This window comes from Fusarium sambucinum, chromosome III, assembly GCF_050947815.1.
Source record: "Fusarium sambucinum isolate potato_lamoka chromosome III, whole genome shotgun sequence".
NCBI classification, from domain to species: domain Eukaryota; kingdom Fungi; phylum Ascomycota; class Sordariomycetes; order Hypocreales; family Nectriaceae; genus Fusarium; species Fusarium sambucinum.
In genome coordinates this window covers 8,209,441-8,224,475 of record NC_139292.1, presented here as the reverse complement: position 1 = coordinate 8,224,475, position 15,035 = coordinate 8,209,441, and the positions used below count along the sequence as shown (strand labels likewise).

The 15,035-nt window shown below is 40.4% G+C and overlaps 5 protein-coding genes across 5 annotated transcripts; 1 reads left to right on the top strand and 4 right to left on the bottom strand.

The window, feature by feature from the left end:
- Window positions 1-168: 168 nt before the first annotated feature.
- On the bottom strand, window positions 169-1,594 carry FSST1_012959 (amidohydrolase family protein; the record flags this gene model as incomplete). Its single annotated transcript, XM_083236231.1, has 2 exons — window positions 169-1,203; window positions 1,262-1,594. The coding sequence occupies 2 exons, from the start codon at window positions 1,592-1,594 to the stop codon at window positions 169-171; spliced, it is 1,368 nt and encodes a 455-aa protein (XP_083082655.1).
- A 445-nt stretch (window positions 1,595-2,039) lies between these two features.
- Window positions 2,040-3,738, bottom strand: FSST1_012958 (general substrate transporter; the record flags this gene model as incomplete). The annotated part of the gene is made up of 3 exons (XM_083236230.1): window positions 2,040-2,418; window positions 2,466-3,510; window positions 3,555-3,738. 3 exons carry the CDS (start codon window positions 3,736-3,738, stop codon window positions 2,040-2,042), a joined length of 1,608 nt encoding a protein of 535 aa, XP_083082654.1.
- Window positions 3,739-4,583: 845 nt separating this feature from the next.
- FSST1_012957 (glycosyl hydrolase) lies at window positions 4,584-6,160 on the bottom strand (the record flags this gene model as incomplete). Its single annotated transcript, XM_083236228.1, has 2 exons — window positions 4,584-5,950; window positions 6,007-6,160. The coding sequence occupies 2 exons, from the start codon at window positions 6,158-6,160 to the stop codon at window positions 4,584-4,586; spliced, it is 1,521 nt and encodes a 506-aa protein (XP_083082653.1).
- A 2,184-nt stretch (window positions 6,161-8,344) lies between these two features.
- Window positions 8,345-9,200, top strand: FSST1_012956 (necrosis inducing protein; the record flags this gene model as incomplete). The annotated part of the gene is made up of 2 exons (XM_083236227.1): window positions 8,345-8,703; window positions 8,756-9,200. 2 exons carry the CDS (start codon window positions 8,345-8,347, stop codon window positions 9,198-9,200), a joined length of 804 nt encoding a protein of 267 aa, XP_083082652.1.
- A 350-nt stretch (window positions 9,201-9,550) lies between these two features.
- On the bottom strand, window positions 9,551-11,250 carry FSST1_012955 (uncharacterized protein; the record flags this gene model as incomplete). The annotated part of the gene is made up of 5 exons (XM_083236226.1): window positions 9,551-10,438; window positions 10,492-10,795; window positions 10,846-11,001; window positions 11,049-11,136; window positions 11,199-11,250. The coding sequence occupies 5 exons, from the start codon at window positions 11,248-11,250 to the stop codon at window positions 9,551-9,553; spliced, it is 1,488 nt and encodes a 495-aa protein (XP_083082651.1).
- Window positions 11,251-15,035: the final 3,785 nt, after the last annotated feature.

The following is a 15,035-nucleotide window of genomic DNA, read 5'->3' as shown; positions in this document are numbered from 1 at the left end:
CCACTGTGAAATAATAAGCGCCAATACCCAGGGGTCACTGGTTGCGGTCCCTTCTAGTGAGTCTAAGCAGATGCCAACTTGTGAAAACATCCAGGCAATGTTGCAGTGGTACAGCAGCAAATGAAGGAAGCCAGATTCTGTTCAATTCTTTTACGGATTCAGGCTTTGTCACAGGGAATCATCCGTAACAACTATTCGCACAAGCTCAGGATGAAACCGCTCATAGATAGACGCCAGAACACCATCTCTCCAAACGCCCGCGATTGGCAAACAACGATTGTTTGGATCGGACAGTACCTCAGTAATGTCACCCTTGACAAGCACCAGATCTGCCTTCTTCCCAACAGAAATTTCTCCTCTATCCTTGAACCCAAACCGAGCAGCTGTAGTAGACGTGGCAGATTTGAGGACGTCTTCGGGCGACATGCCGATTTCATGAGCAAACAAGTACATCTCAATATGTATGCCAAGACCATACGTTACGCCGAACCCTTGACCAGCACAGTCACTCCCTGCTATCAAAGGGACACCTGCCCGGTACAGCTTTCTCGTGGTTTCATAGGCATGCTGCACACCAGCTCTCGGGCGCTGTTCCTTAGCTAGCCCAAGTGGCTTATCGGGTGTTTTCTGAATCAGCATACTCTCAGCAAAGGGGTCTCTTCTGAATGTTTGCTGCCATTCCTGTCGCTCAGCGGTTTGCGATGCACATAAGCTCAGAGTTGGGTTGCAGTGAACATTGCGTGATTTCATAATCTTGATGAAGTGGTCGTTGGGAGGTTCGTCGAGGAAAACATGCGTGAAGCCGTCGACTCCAGCCTCTAGGAGATACATGAAGCCAGTGTAGCTGAGGGCGTGACCAACAGCGATGACGCCAGCTTCGTGGGCGGCCTTTACCACAGCGGTTTGCACATCTACGGGAGGCGACGGTAGTTTCATGCCGAGAGTATCTCCCAGCTCGTGAAACATCTTGATATATGATGCTCCATGCCGATTCACCTGCTGTTGCACAAATGGCTTTGCATCATGGCTTGTGTTCAGTTTGGGCCAGCCTGAGACAATGGCGTTTAGTGTTTTCTCGCCTTGAGGAACCGACTCGAGTTCCTTCTTCATGACAGGGATAGGCCATCCTCCTTCGATAATCGCTCCGATTCCAGCGTACTTATAATCGGAATATTTGGTCTTGTTCTGGGGTTCACCAACCAACTTCATTCATATTTAGTCTTCCACATCATGCCCCGTACGAGGTAAGGGACATACGAACCTGTTTCAGTCGCATAATATCTTCCACTTCGTTATGCATATCGCATACAGTTGTGACTCCAAAGCGCAGCGACTGCTCAACACTGTCGGTATTACCTGCAAGGGCATGAATGTGGGCGTCGATCAGTCCCGGAATTAGCGTATGCTGCGGTCGAGAGATCCTCAAGATATGCTGTCCGATACATTTGTCTGGCTTGCCGCTGCCCACATCGACGATAAGTCCGTCACGGATGATGACGAAGCCATTGACAATAAAATCGTGACCGTCAAAGATTTTGATGTCTTCAACGATGAAGGTGTTTATCGATGACTGGTAATCGATCGTATTTGTCATGTTTGGAACAATTAACTTGGTGTATGCACAAAACGCTGCATGAGTGAGATGAGCTACGGGTAACGGGCCCTCTGTATATGAGATGAAGCAGGCTGACATTCCTTCATTCCGGTTCCGGAATCCGGCTTCGGAATTGCTTTATGTTTCACTTGGATTCCGTCTAACGTATTTGACCACCGTCCCGCCCAACCCCCACATCGCCCGTTTGGCGATAGTCTCAACGCCTCGGCACCTACCCATAATGCGTATATCTCAAGATCGCAATTATGCTTCAATTTCCTTCAAACTTCCAGTGTGACTTCTTTAAAGCCTGATCGTGAATTCAAATTAAGACAAGCCGTCCAGGATGCCAGAAAGTCGTGTATTCGCAATGTAGCTAAGTCCGAGGGCATTCCACGTTCGACATTAAGAAGACGAATCGCAGGCGCGTAACTAACGCAATCTTCTACTTCTGACTTTCCAATCTCTCAACCGTAGTTGCATGAGGGCCCTTCTCCTCTTCCATGAGCATTCCCCTGTCCTTCATATCTGCAAGGGCAACCTCTCCAACATCCACAGCATCATCACCATCGAAGTACTGTGCAATTTCTTCCATGGGCGTATAGCGAGTCTCAATAAGGAAGAAGTAAATGATGTATACTTCGAATCCAAGAAACACGCAATAGACACAGTAGTACTTCCAGCCCATGGCGTCAAGAGCGATACCATTGATATACTGGTTAAAGAATAATGCGGCGGTAACACAGAAGTTAAGCCAAGTATAGCCCTTTGCGCGAAGGCCATATGGCAGGATTTCGGTGGTATAATTGGCCATGAGACCAGACCTTTGGCACGTTAGTATAAATATGTTGTGACCAGTAGATTTACTTACTTCACGTCATAGAATAAACCATAGATAAAAGTTAGTGCGACGAAAGCATATCCTAGGGCTTTGTTGGGATCGATCTCATATCGAGCAGAAACAATTGTCCAGAAGTTGAAGATAACACATGTTCCGATGGTCGAGGTCAGGTAAATAGGACGGCGACCGAAGTAGTCAATGAAGAAAGCAAAGGTGGTGTTGATGATAAGACCCTGAGTCTTCATACCGGCGTTGATACCAAGCTGAGTCTCAGCCTTGGTAATGCCTACAGCATCCATGATACCCTTGAGGTAGTAGGAGATCAAACCGTTGCCACTCCACTGACTGAAGAATCCAAGAGCAGTGATAAGACCAATTCTCTTGCGGTTGCCCTTTGTCTTCAAGAAGTCAGCCCACCCAGTTTGCCCGATCTCCTTGTCCAGAGCGATGGCAGCCTTGATCTCACTGAATTCAAGCTGAACAAACTCATCATCTACATCATCCTCACCATGGTAGTGAGTAAGGACTTTGAGTGCTTCATCATGACGATCCTTGCTGAGTAGCCAACGTGGACTCTCGGGCATCCAAAAGATACCAACAAGAATGACAACACTGCAAATTGACTGCAGAAGACTGGGTAGTCTCCAAGACCAATCGCTCTTGATTTGTAGAGTACCGTAGGTAACCCAACTGGAGATGAAAGCACCAGAATGGTAAGAAGCGCCGCTCAGTGTGACCAGGATAGCACGGTCTTGAGGGTGAGCAATCTCTGCGATAAGAAGGGGAGCTGAGCCAAGGACGATACAGTCGCCAAATCCTAGCAGAAGACGGGCTGCGACGAACATGCCGAAGTTACGAGCACCAGATTGCAAACCGACAGCTAGAAGCATGATGAGGCAGCCAATAACAACACCCATCTTTCGGCCGAGACGATCAATCATGTAAGGAACACAAAAGAGACCGATAAGAGAACCAAGACTCATAGAAGCGTTGAAGAGACCGAGGACGGAACCACGAGGGTGGTTGAAGTATTCCTGCCAGTACGACAAGGTCTGAAGACCGTTCATCATAGAACCTAACTCATCAGCGCAAGTCACAAAAGCATAGTTCGAGACATACCATCGAATCCATTGGCGGTGTTTGTGAGAATCAAAATGACAATGTAAAAATAAAGGGTACGCATGTTACGTCTCTTCCACCATTTTATGCGTTGGAACTCCTTGCCTGCGAAGAAGAAGTGGCCTTTCGAAGGCTTGGCAGGGACGACCCTTTGGGTCCGTTTGGGAGGTCGAAGAAGGCCCATGTTGAGAGACAAGGTTTCAAACAAGTTGAAAAACAAAGTGTCAGAGCAAAGTCACCAAGGTTGGAACGCCTCGATCTAGAGAGCTTACAGGAAAGCAAAACAAAAACTTAGGACGCGGAGATCATTTTTATATCACTACGTCGTGCCAAACAGTGATATCGCAATTTCATTTAGCCTACCTAGTCCTGTCACACCAACAAGCCTGCTCAATATGCATGTTCGAGCCGTGTCAAACGTATGACAGAAAAGAGTTCCGATAGATTCACTCAAATGTCGTTACAAGATCGGCTCAGTAATCTGTCACTCTTATTGCCGAGGTCACTGCCATACAACGCCAACAGTCCGTTTCCCCGCAAGACTTGCTTTATCCGAGCTACGATGTGCGAAAACTCTCCCCGTGGGGTTTCGTGTCTAGCCAATTGTAGAGTCTGGAGTTTCCGGTTAATATGGAGATTGTCAAATTAAGCTCGACGACCAATATCCGGATAATGAGAGACGCATTTGTGTCGGTTCGCCGTTTTGGTGGTGGATCGCCAGGATGGCAGGAAACTAGCCTCGATTGACGGGTAAATTACTAGCCTGAAAGCTTGATACCGAGAACCAACGGCTCGGGAAATCAGTCATATGACTTCTGGCACTGATTGTCATAGCAGATCCGTTGCTTGGCATGTCACCTTAGGCAAAAGAGACAGATGTTGATTCGTGGGGGAACCAAGAATTTACGAAAAAGAGATAAATGGCCAGGATGTTATCTGCGCAAGAGATTCACGGGTTTTCAGCTGTTGGATAAACTCATCTGATCAGACCATGTATCTTGAGCTAGAATCTTGGCACTACTCGTTTCGCTATTCTACACTAAAATCGGCTAATTGGACGTTCCCTCCATCGCCCAGAGCAAACACGCCAATCACAGGGCCTACAAAGTCGGGGCCTGTCATATCGATCAAATCCAGTGTCGCAACTGACTGCCAGTCTTTATCGTCGGGTGCATAAGCCAAGCGATACTCATTCTCCGTGTACTCTATGCGGAAGCGCAGACTGTTTACATCTTGACCAATAGAGTGGGTGGAAGTTTTTTTAATCTGCTTTGCGTTGTTGATAGCCTCGTATATTATCGCATTGTCTGAAGGTGAGTAAAAGATTCGGACGTAGCGGTGTTCATCCTTATACGATGCAATACCTGCTTTGATCGTACTCGATGGATCGATTTCTAACGTAGCCATGCTTTGACCTTGAAGCACTCTTTGGCGCTTACCTACAAAGGTAGGTGACTGGTGAGTATGAGAGAGGTCAATGGTACAAGCAGTCAATATGATATTGGATCCGCTAATATTGTAGTTGTTCAAGTCCACGTCCCGGATGTAGAGGTGACCGACACCTTCTACAGCCGTGAGGCTCTGGGTTGCATCAGACTTTGCAAGCCTTGAAGTATCAACCTGTGCCTCAACTGAGTCAAGACGAAGCCAGTCATCATCCGTCCACTTTGCAGTGGTCAGATGAGATTCTCGGCCCATGTTGTATCGTCCTTCCTTATCCCGTCGAACACCAAGGCAAACTCCCCACCACTGGCCATTCTCATCCTCAAAGGCATCGCAATGTCCTGTATGGCGGATGTACATGTCGCTGCTAGCAGGAACCAAGATCGGGTTAGTAGGGCACGGCTCATAAGGACCCCAGACGTTCCGAGATCTAGCCATGGTGATCATGTGGTCTTCGTGTGTTCCGCCTTCAGAAATGATCAAGCAGTACCATCCGTTGCGTTTATAGAGGTGTGGTCCTTCGGGGTAAACGCCACCTGTGCCTTCCCATAGAATCTTCTCTTCCGAGACCGCACGGCCTGTTTCGAGATCAACTTCGATCTGTGCGATCTTGGTCATAGGGCCTGGAGATTTGGATCCCTGAATGTAGGTTTTACCATCATCATCGAACAGAATGCTTGGATCAATGCCATCAAATTCAAATCTGACGATGTCGCTCCACTGTCCCGACCAGATGTCCTTGCTTGAGGAAATAAAGTTTTCCAAAACATCTGGTTCTCCAAGGGTGCGCACGACGTTGGTACAGACGACGTAGAAAGTCCCGTCACGATATCGGATCGTTGGGGCAAAGAGTCCACCAGTGGCAAGCATAACTTCCCCAATGCCTGGAAGGGGATTTACTTCTGTCGGCGATTTAGCCAAACTAATTTGTCGTGGCCTAGAGATAACATTTCCTACAATTCATCAGTCACTATTCGTATTTGTTTTCATTGATAATTAACTATCTTACCAATCTGCTTCCAAGACAAAAGGTCCTTTGAGGCGTATACCGGAATGCCAGGAAACATGTGGAATGTGGAATTAACAAGGAAATACCACTCGTCCACCTTGACGATTGAGGGGTCGGGCGAAAAGCCAGGAATAATAGGGTTAGAAGGCGACATGGTTGGTCGTTGGTCGTTACGGTTTGTATTCTGTTTTGACCTTTGAAGGTTTCGATGGTGATGTTAACTTGGTTAGTGACCAGCTGAACCCAACTCATACTTAAAGTGTTCGGGTTTTGGACCTTGGCGACTGCTCTGTTCATTTTCCAATGGATGAATTTGGAGGTTGGTATTTAGCCATCCAATCGCTGCTATTAGAAGTGTTTTATCCGCTGGGTGAATACATTCAGGTGAGGGGAAATAAGACATGTGTTCATTGTAGTGTTGGTGGTAGACTGATCTGGTCTTGATCAAACTGGAGAGAACGCCAATGGTCGTTTGAATTAGGACGATTTGATGTGAGATCACTGCATGGCTTTCCGGACAACTTAAATTCGTGGTGACTGATGAATTCTGGATATGTACCTACTCAGCAAGGATACAAATTTCTTGACGAAAATATCAGCACACTACTAGGCCGTAGAGCCGACAACGCTTATCTAATATTTTCGTCAGCTATCAAAATAGTAATGGTTCTTATGCGATGCAGATATCAGGTTAGTCCGTCAACCTTTTCGTCTTGTAGATATTTTATATGTATGATAGCTAAATCTAGTATTAAAAGCCACAGACCCAAATGAAAAACGTGAGCAGACCCCTCCAATGTTGTGCTTTTGAAAAGCGCACAGGTGTTTTGTTATTACATACAGAGAGGATCACGTCAGTAAGAACAAATTTGAACAGATAGTAGAAATGAAAGATACAGAATAAAAAGTAATTACTGCTCGTTTAAAATCTGATAAGCTGTATTTCCATCGACGAAGACCTGAGTATGTTCCCATATTCAATTACATTGACATCATTTAGGGTAGCAAGATTGGTCAAGGCCCATAATTCCCTGGAAATCAGTCTCTTTTGGCGAGTCTTGATCCTAGTATACCGTGCCAGCCCATGAAATTAGGTAGCGAGTGTGGATACTGCTAGCCATATTCTGTACTGAGGCTGGTCAGTCAGCTAATCAGAAGTGGCCTTTTTTGATGCTAAAGCTCTTGAACGAATGAGCATTCCCCTGGCGCTCATCGCGCGCTACCCAATTTCGAGAGTTAGCACGGTAGTGAAAGACTTGTGTTTGTGCTGAATGCCATTTCCCAAGACTCCAAACTAATAAAGATCAGGTTATACATGAAACAAAGGATTGGCTTTCAAGTTTGGATGGCACTTAGTACCAGCGTAAGCCTCTCGAACATTGTCGACGGATAAAAGTTTGTCAAGCACCTATTCAAGCTTATTTTCTGTCACAATGGAAAATGAAAACAGTTGAGTGCAAGCTTAGCTCACCTTGTTAATATTAGACACATTTTGTTTGGATCTACATGTCTCCTCTCAGTCTATCCAGGGTTATTGGAAGACCAAACTGCATCATCAATATATTAGTCTAGTCATTTCAATCCTTCATATTAAAATAATCTTGACTAGTAGGTGGGATGGTAATTCATCTCAACGTAGACAGCCGTCGACCATCATCCATCAATACCTAATTTACTCAGAATCTGCCTTACACTCAATGGCCCCCAGCGCTTGCATTGTAAAATATCTTGTTTCTTGTTCCTCCCAAGTTACATTGAATCCTTCACGCGTTTCAACTAGAAAGCTCCGTCAACCCTGACGTGATGTTGATCGACCCCACAACTCGCTTTAATTGGCCAGAATCCAGATCTATCGAGGCGCAGGCGAAATCCTTCGACCTAAAATTGAAGCTTATCTAAATTAAGCTACGGTACGTAATTCATCTCATTGGTCTCTTTCGTTTCGGTGCGCCTTGGGGGCCGGTCTAAGCATTTCACTGCAGCGAGCTGAAGTTACGCATGAAATGAATTATGCAGAGTGGGAAACCCTGAGCTTGTTCCCAGATATCTCATTGGCTTGTCCAAGAATCCTACTCCTCTGGCGCATCCTTCTGTGTTCCTTCGCATTGTGGCGTTGCTTGCTCGTTGCTTGAAGCTATTCTGTCAATCAGACGTGGACACTATGAGAATAGAATTTCCCAAGACATACATATTTAAGAGGATTTGGATCCCATCGTATAGCTCTCTTTATCTCAACAACAGTCGCCTCTTCAATCAACGTTCACTCATCAAACCTTGCTCTTCAAAAACCCAACTCCTCCCCTTCCTCATCAAAATCGCTTCTTGACCCCTCTCAAACATGCACGCCATCACTCTCGCAACCGTCCTCGCTGGCGCTCTCAGCGTCGAAGCATCCCCACTTCAACATGCCAAGCGCGTTCTCATGGGTCGTCTCGATGATGGCGCTCACGAGATTGAGCACAAGTTCCAGCCTCTCACTGACTTTGACACGGATGGCTGTTACTACACCTCAGCTATCGACAGAGACGGTAACACAAACCGTGGTCTGAGCCAGAAGGATGTTTACTTCAAGGGCCTCGCTGCTGATTGCCGTGACCCTAACCGACTGGAGAACAACAACGTTTACAGCCGACGCCGCTGCAACAACGGCTGGTGTGCTATCATGTACGAGTATTACTTCGAGAAAGATCAGATTGTGTACGTATCCCTCATGTACTCTCCGTTCAACAGTATCTAACATACCTATTAGCTGGGGCACAATCGGCGGCGGCAAAGGCAATGGGCACACTCACGACTGGGAGAACATCGTAGTCTTCGTGCAAGGCGAAGACGTCAAGCGCGTCGCTCCATCATGCCATGGCGACTACAAGCACGCCACCAATGAGCCTCGTCTTGATGGTCAGCGCGCCAAGGTTGTCTACCACAAGGATGGTGGCGAGACTCACTGCTGGCGAATGGCCAACGAGGCCGATGATCAGGTCGAGAACTACACCGGCCAGTGGTTCATCGGTAACTTGGTCGGTTGGGATAACTGGCCTGTTGTCAACGGCCGATCTCTCCGGGACTATCTCTTTGACGCTTGGAACGGTGGTGTTGGACCCAAGTTTTGGGACAGCGATAACAAGTTCACTGATAACTTGAGAAAGGCTGCTGGTGATGGTGCCCCTGGATTCGATCCTGCTGTGGACGAGTAAGCTACTGTGTTTTCCATCAAGAGTCAAATTTTGTTGTTATAGTTGCTGCGCGTCCTGGTAACGATTCTGTTTGTTTTCGGTTACTACCATTTAGAATTCTTTTCCGTTTTTACTTTTATATCATTTCCTTATCTTATGCTACTTTCAGTGAACGGAACATGGCGACACTTGTGAATGCTTGCAATACGTGAGACACTAAAAGCCAGTCTAAAGATTGTTTTGCAGCTGCCTAGATTAAGCTGTTCACCAGGAAAGTGAGAACTCAGACTAGGAACATAAGCTCTGAATTGGGCCGAAGGGACTTGATCCTTCTATATAACTTTGTTTGAGATGTAAATTGACCACTTTGCTCAAATAAAGAGTAGAGGGTCCTTCTTGGGCGTGTGAACTAAAGTCCACTCGGATTCTTTGTACTCCAGTCCCCCTCCTTTTTCATGCTTTTTGTCTTTACCGGGTACTGGATACTTCCTGACATGCTCTATGGCCCAAATGAGATCCTTTCCCAACACTGGTGGTACCCTACCATCACCGTGTAATGTCCCCAACCCTGCAATCTGGAAGAACCCATCCAACCATCTGAACGTCTCGCCATTCTCCCATTCGATCTCATGGAATTTTCGTCCTTCTTCTCTACATCGACTTTCTCTATTACGTTCCCACTTCTCCTGTTCCTCTCTAGAAGGGAGAGGTATCGCGTTCCTACCTGAGAATAGTCGTGCGATCGCTATAGCTTGGTATTCGAAGCTCCTGAAGGTAAGTACTCGTGGCATACCGACAACTGCCAAGTTGGGTGTATCCTGGAAGAAAGTGTGCCAGTAAGTGTTAACAAGTTTTTTCTTCTTGTAGTCGTATAGTGGGCGTCCGTTTGCTTCAGCATTCCAAAAAGGATAGGAAGGAAGATAGCCGGTACAATAAAGGACATGATCAATGTCAGTGAGCTCGCTGTCATCTTCGAATACGATGGTTCCATCCAGGCGATACTCCTTGATGACCTTCTTCCATTCTACTCCTGCGGGTGGTTCATCACCATCCAGTCTTCCTCGTGATCTTCGTGATTGGTAAAGTGGAAGCTGGACAGCTTGTAGTAAATCGACAGCGATATCGTGGCCTGAAGCCGAGTTTCCAATGACAATCACCTTTTTGCCGGTGTATAGCCAGGGAGAGCGATAAAATTTGGAGTGTATCACTCTGCCTGGAAACTTTTCCACATAAGCTTCCAAGCCTTGAACTTGGGGAACCTTGAGTAGTCAGCCTTTTGGACACCATCACCATGTCACTGATATTCACTTACCCAGGGGACTGCATAATGTCCGTTTGCAAGAACAACAGCATCAAAGTCCTCCTGCCACCATATATCTATCTGTCTCAATGGGTCGTACTTGCGCAGCGTTAGTCTCCACGAGTGCAAGCCATCTCTGGAGGTCGATGGCAGCGGCGAGATATCTTCCACTGTGGTGTTGAGTGACAGATATCCATCGGTCTTATGGACCGAGAAGTAAGACTCTATGTACTGACGAGGTACGTAGTGTGGGACGAATGGCCCATAAGAGAAGGGTAGGTCAGAGAACGACATGGCGATTTGAGGAACATTTGTACTATTCTGAGTAAGTTGCCTGAGCCGTCATGTTCTCTAGTGATGTCTTACGTGAGGTTCTGATAGATTGGTGTATGTGCATATCTCTCCTGCTGACTTGGGACGGCTGTAGTAGGTAAGTCTTCAGGAATTGCGAGTGGTTTATCGATTTCTGTCGGTAGAGCTCCAGGCTGAGTGGTTGCGACACTTGGATCTGGATCATAAATCCTTATTCACATTAGTGGTCTATTGGGGATTGAACGGCGGGTACTAACCAAGTGCCACCAGGTGTTTCCCTTCGTTCAAAGACGCGGATGCTATCAAAGTAATTTTCGGCTTTAAGAGCAGCTGCTGTAATAGCACCTACCAGACAGTCTTTGTAAATAACTGCATTTCATTGGGTGCGGTACAGAGAATTAACTTACCAGCAGCTCCAGCCCCAACGACGGCAACGGATTTAATTTCGAATTTTCTCATTGTGATTGGATGTTTTGGAAGGTCGTTTTCCCCCAATAAGTCTGACTGAGATGGTGTATATAATACCAAGTTGACATTTGTTGGAAATTACAGATACAAATGCCTCACCTTATCACGCCATAAGTTTGGAGTATTAACCACACCTGTTCGTCATGTATGGCATGTATGTCACCATCAGCAATCACGTGTAACGTCGTGTAGGTAGCCATGAATTATAATGGATAAATAAATGTTGCTGAGTAATTTTCCCTCGCAAACATTCTGGTCAAAGAGATAGATTGAGCATGACTAATTGTGCACTAGCTAAATATGGATGAACCTTGCCTATGAAATTCGTCAATTGGCTGAATGATACTCCATATATCCACTAGATTCTAATTGGCTAGTACTAGTCGAGGTCGACGACAAGAGCGTATATAATAAACACAGTGAAAGTTGCTTTACTCGTGGGCTGGTGGACAATTTTATAGCTATTGCGATTCTGTTAATCTAAGTCATGGTTATCATGCGAAATATGCGCTAAGTTTTGTAGGACCGATGCCATGCATTCTTCGATGCCCTTTGGCATAAAGACATCACTATACCAATGTGTATAATTATTGACAATTAAACTGAAGTTAGGTTATTCTATTATCAAGGATAACAGATAACAGCAAGTTCTTCTAGTCTAGGCGCACTGGCATTTAGACTATAATAATAACCTAGGCCTAAGTAAACTTAAAATTACCCTACTATAAGTAGCAATGTTATGCAAGCTGCTGATAGCAATTATTCTAACCTATGGCTAGTTAAAGATTTAGATATAACTGCTTATTTAATAACTTTAATAAAAATAATAATTAATATAATAGGCAATATATACTTATTAATATAAAACCCTATTACCTATTTATATGCTTACTGTCTTAATAGTAGCTTTTATTAATATCTATACTTTACTAGTAAATGCAAGTTTAAGCCTTTAATAGTAGCTTAATAATTAGGTAAAGCTGTATTTAAAGGAAATTTATATTATAAATATATAAAGAAGTTTCTTCTGGCTTTACCTCTCTATAAGGAGGCTAACCTCCTCTTAGTATTAGTATACTATTAGTTAAAAAGTAAAATTTAATATACTATTAACTAATTAAAAAAGATATTAAATATACTTTAAAGGGAAATACCTTAAAGACTATTAAAAAAAAAATATATACCTTAAGAAAATATTATTAATTAATAAGTAAAGCGAAAATATACCTTTTATATAAAAGGCCTTTAGCAAGGTCTTTAAAAAGGCTTTAAAAAAGAAAAAAGGAAAAGTTAAGGTAATTATATAATAAGATTTAAACCTAGAGGCTCTTAAAAAGGCCTCCTTTTAATTACTATAATTAGCTCTTATTCTTATTTTCGCTATAATATTATAACTCTTAATTATAGTATCTTATATCTTTTTTTAACTATAGTTTTTAACCTTAAAAAGATATTTTTATTAATTCCCTTATAATTAAGCTTTTAAAGTAATTAATTAACCTAATATAAAGCAAACATCTATATAGCTAGGTCTTACTATTAAAGGTATACTATAGGCTACTTTACTTATTTATATATAGGATTATAGCTAAGGAGATAAAGAAAAGATATTAAAGAAAATAAGGTTATAATAAAGTTATATAAGAGGCTAAGGAGTAAAGTTTAAGCAGTAAATATTTTATAGTAAGGGAGGCTATTCCTTATAATTAGTAAATAGGAAAGGAGCTACTTAACTATTAGACTATTATAAAAGCTAATTATATTAAATTTATTACTTAAAAGTTAATCTTATAACTATAAGTTATATATCTTTAATAAGTATAATATTATAATATCTAGCTTAGTATTTTAATATATTTTAATATTTTAATATTTAATTAATCTCTGGCTAATTACTATTATACTTTAGGTATAAAGGTATTAATAATATAATAGTATATAGAGATATTACCCTATTAAATTTTCACTATAATATATTTATTACTTCTTTAGCCCTTTAATACTATTAATACTATTACTATTTTACTATTAATTAATATATTTATTATTAAGATCTCTATATTACTATATTATAATTTTACTTTATAATATTAGAAATAATAATATTAGCTATAGCTATATTACTACTATTAGATTTACCTAGAGGTAAGATTCTAAGTCCTCTTAATACTAATAATTCTCTCTTAACCTAGTAGTATAATTAATATAAGTTAATTAAAACTATTAACTAGTTTATTTATCTTTAGGATAGCTTTAAGACTATTTAATAATATCTTACTTACTAAAATTAATTTAATATACCTATAAGTTTATTATTAATTATTAATAATAGTCTAATATTTACTAGAAATATATATATAATTAGATTTATAAATTCTTTTAAACTATTATAAGTAATAGCTATAAATAAAATATTAGCTAAGTTTAATTACTAGAGCCTTAATTGCTATTATTATAAGCTTACCCTCTTATTCCTATATCTAGGTTATAAAGTTTAGCAATTAGTATTTACTTATTATAAAAGCTTGCCTAAGTAATTATATAGTATTTCTATAGTAATAAAAACCTAGTAAATATAAAGTAATAAGTAATAGTATAACTTTAATAGGTAATAGTATATTTATATTACTTTTATAACATATATTAATAGCTATTAGTCTACTATTTAATATAATTATTAAGTATAATATTAAGCTAAAGAAGAATTAAATCCTATATTAACTTTATTTTAATTAGTTTAATAGTAATAATAACCTATAATTTAATCTTAAGTAATAGCTATTTAGCTTATTATTTAGCCTATTAATTTACTAATCTTACCTATAAATAATACTATATATTAAATAGTAGCTACTAGCAGATTAAGTAATAATAATTACTTTATCTATAAGTAATATAATATTACTTAACTTATCTATTTATATTATCCTAGTAATATCTATATATATTACTTTAAGAATAATAATAACTATAATTAAAATAAAAAGGAAATAGTTTATTTTACTTATTATTAGTCTTTCCTTAAATACCTTTTTATAAATAACTCTAGTAATAAATAGGCTTATTATATAAATTATAACTTTAATTTATTACCTAAGAGTATAAAAAACTATATTAATATTAAACTTAATATTCCTCTTATTTTTTAATAACCTAGCTATAATAATTAGTATTTTACCTTTTAATAATTTAAACTATAACTTACTATATAGCCTATTACTAGCTTATAGTCCTTTTATAGTTTAATATTTTCCTCTTAATATAAAATATATCTTAGTTTTTAATATAGTTTTTAATATAGTTCTTATATTAATTTCTAGTAATTAAATATAAAAGGTTTACTATTTATTATATTCTTATAGATTTATAATTTATAAGTCTAACTATTATAAACTATATTAAATTTTACTTTAAAACTACCCTATATTAAAGGTTAACTTAAGGATTATTACTTAACTGCTTATAATTAAAACCTAATTAATAACTAGTAAATTAAAATAGATTAGTAAACTATAGTATTTTATCCTTAATATAAGGTTTACTAATTTAACCTTAAATTATATAGTAATATCTATTAATCCTATTACTATTATAATATTATTTATACTTAAAAAAAGAATACTTACTAAGCTAGAGAATTAAAATTCTAGTCTATAGCTAATAACCTTAATTTAAGTAAATTTCTAGAATATTTCCTAGAGTTAATTTAAATAAAAGAGATATTAATCTCTTATATTTATATATTTATTTAAGTAATAACCTATAGAGGCTAGTAA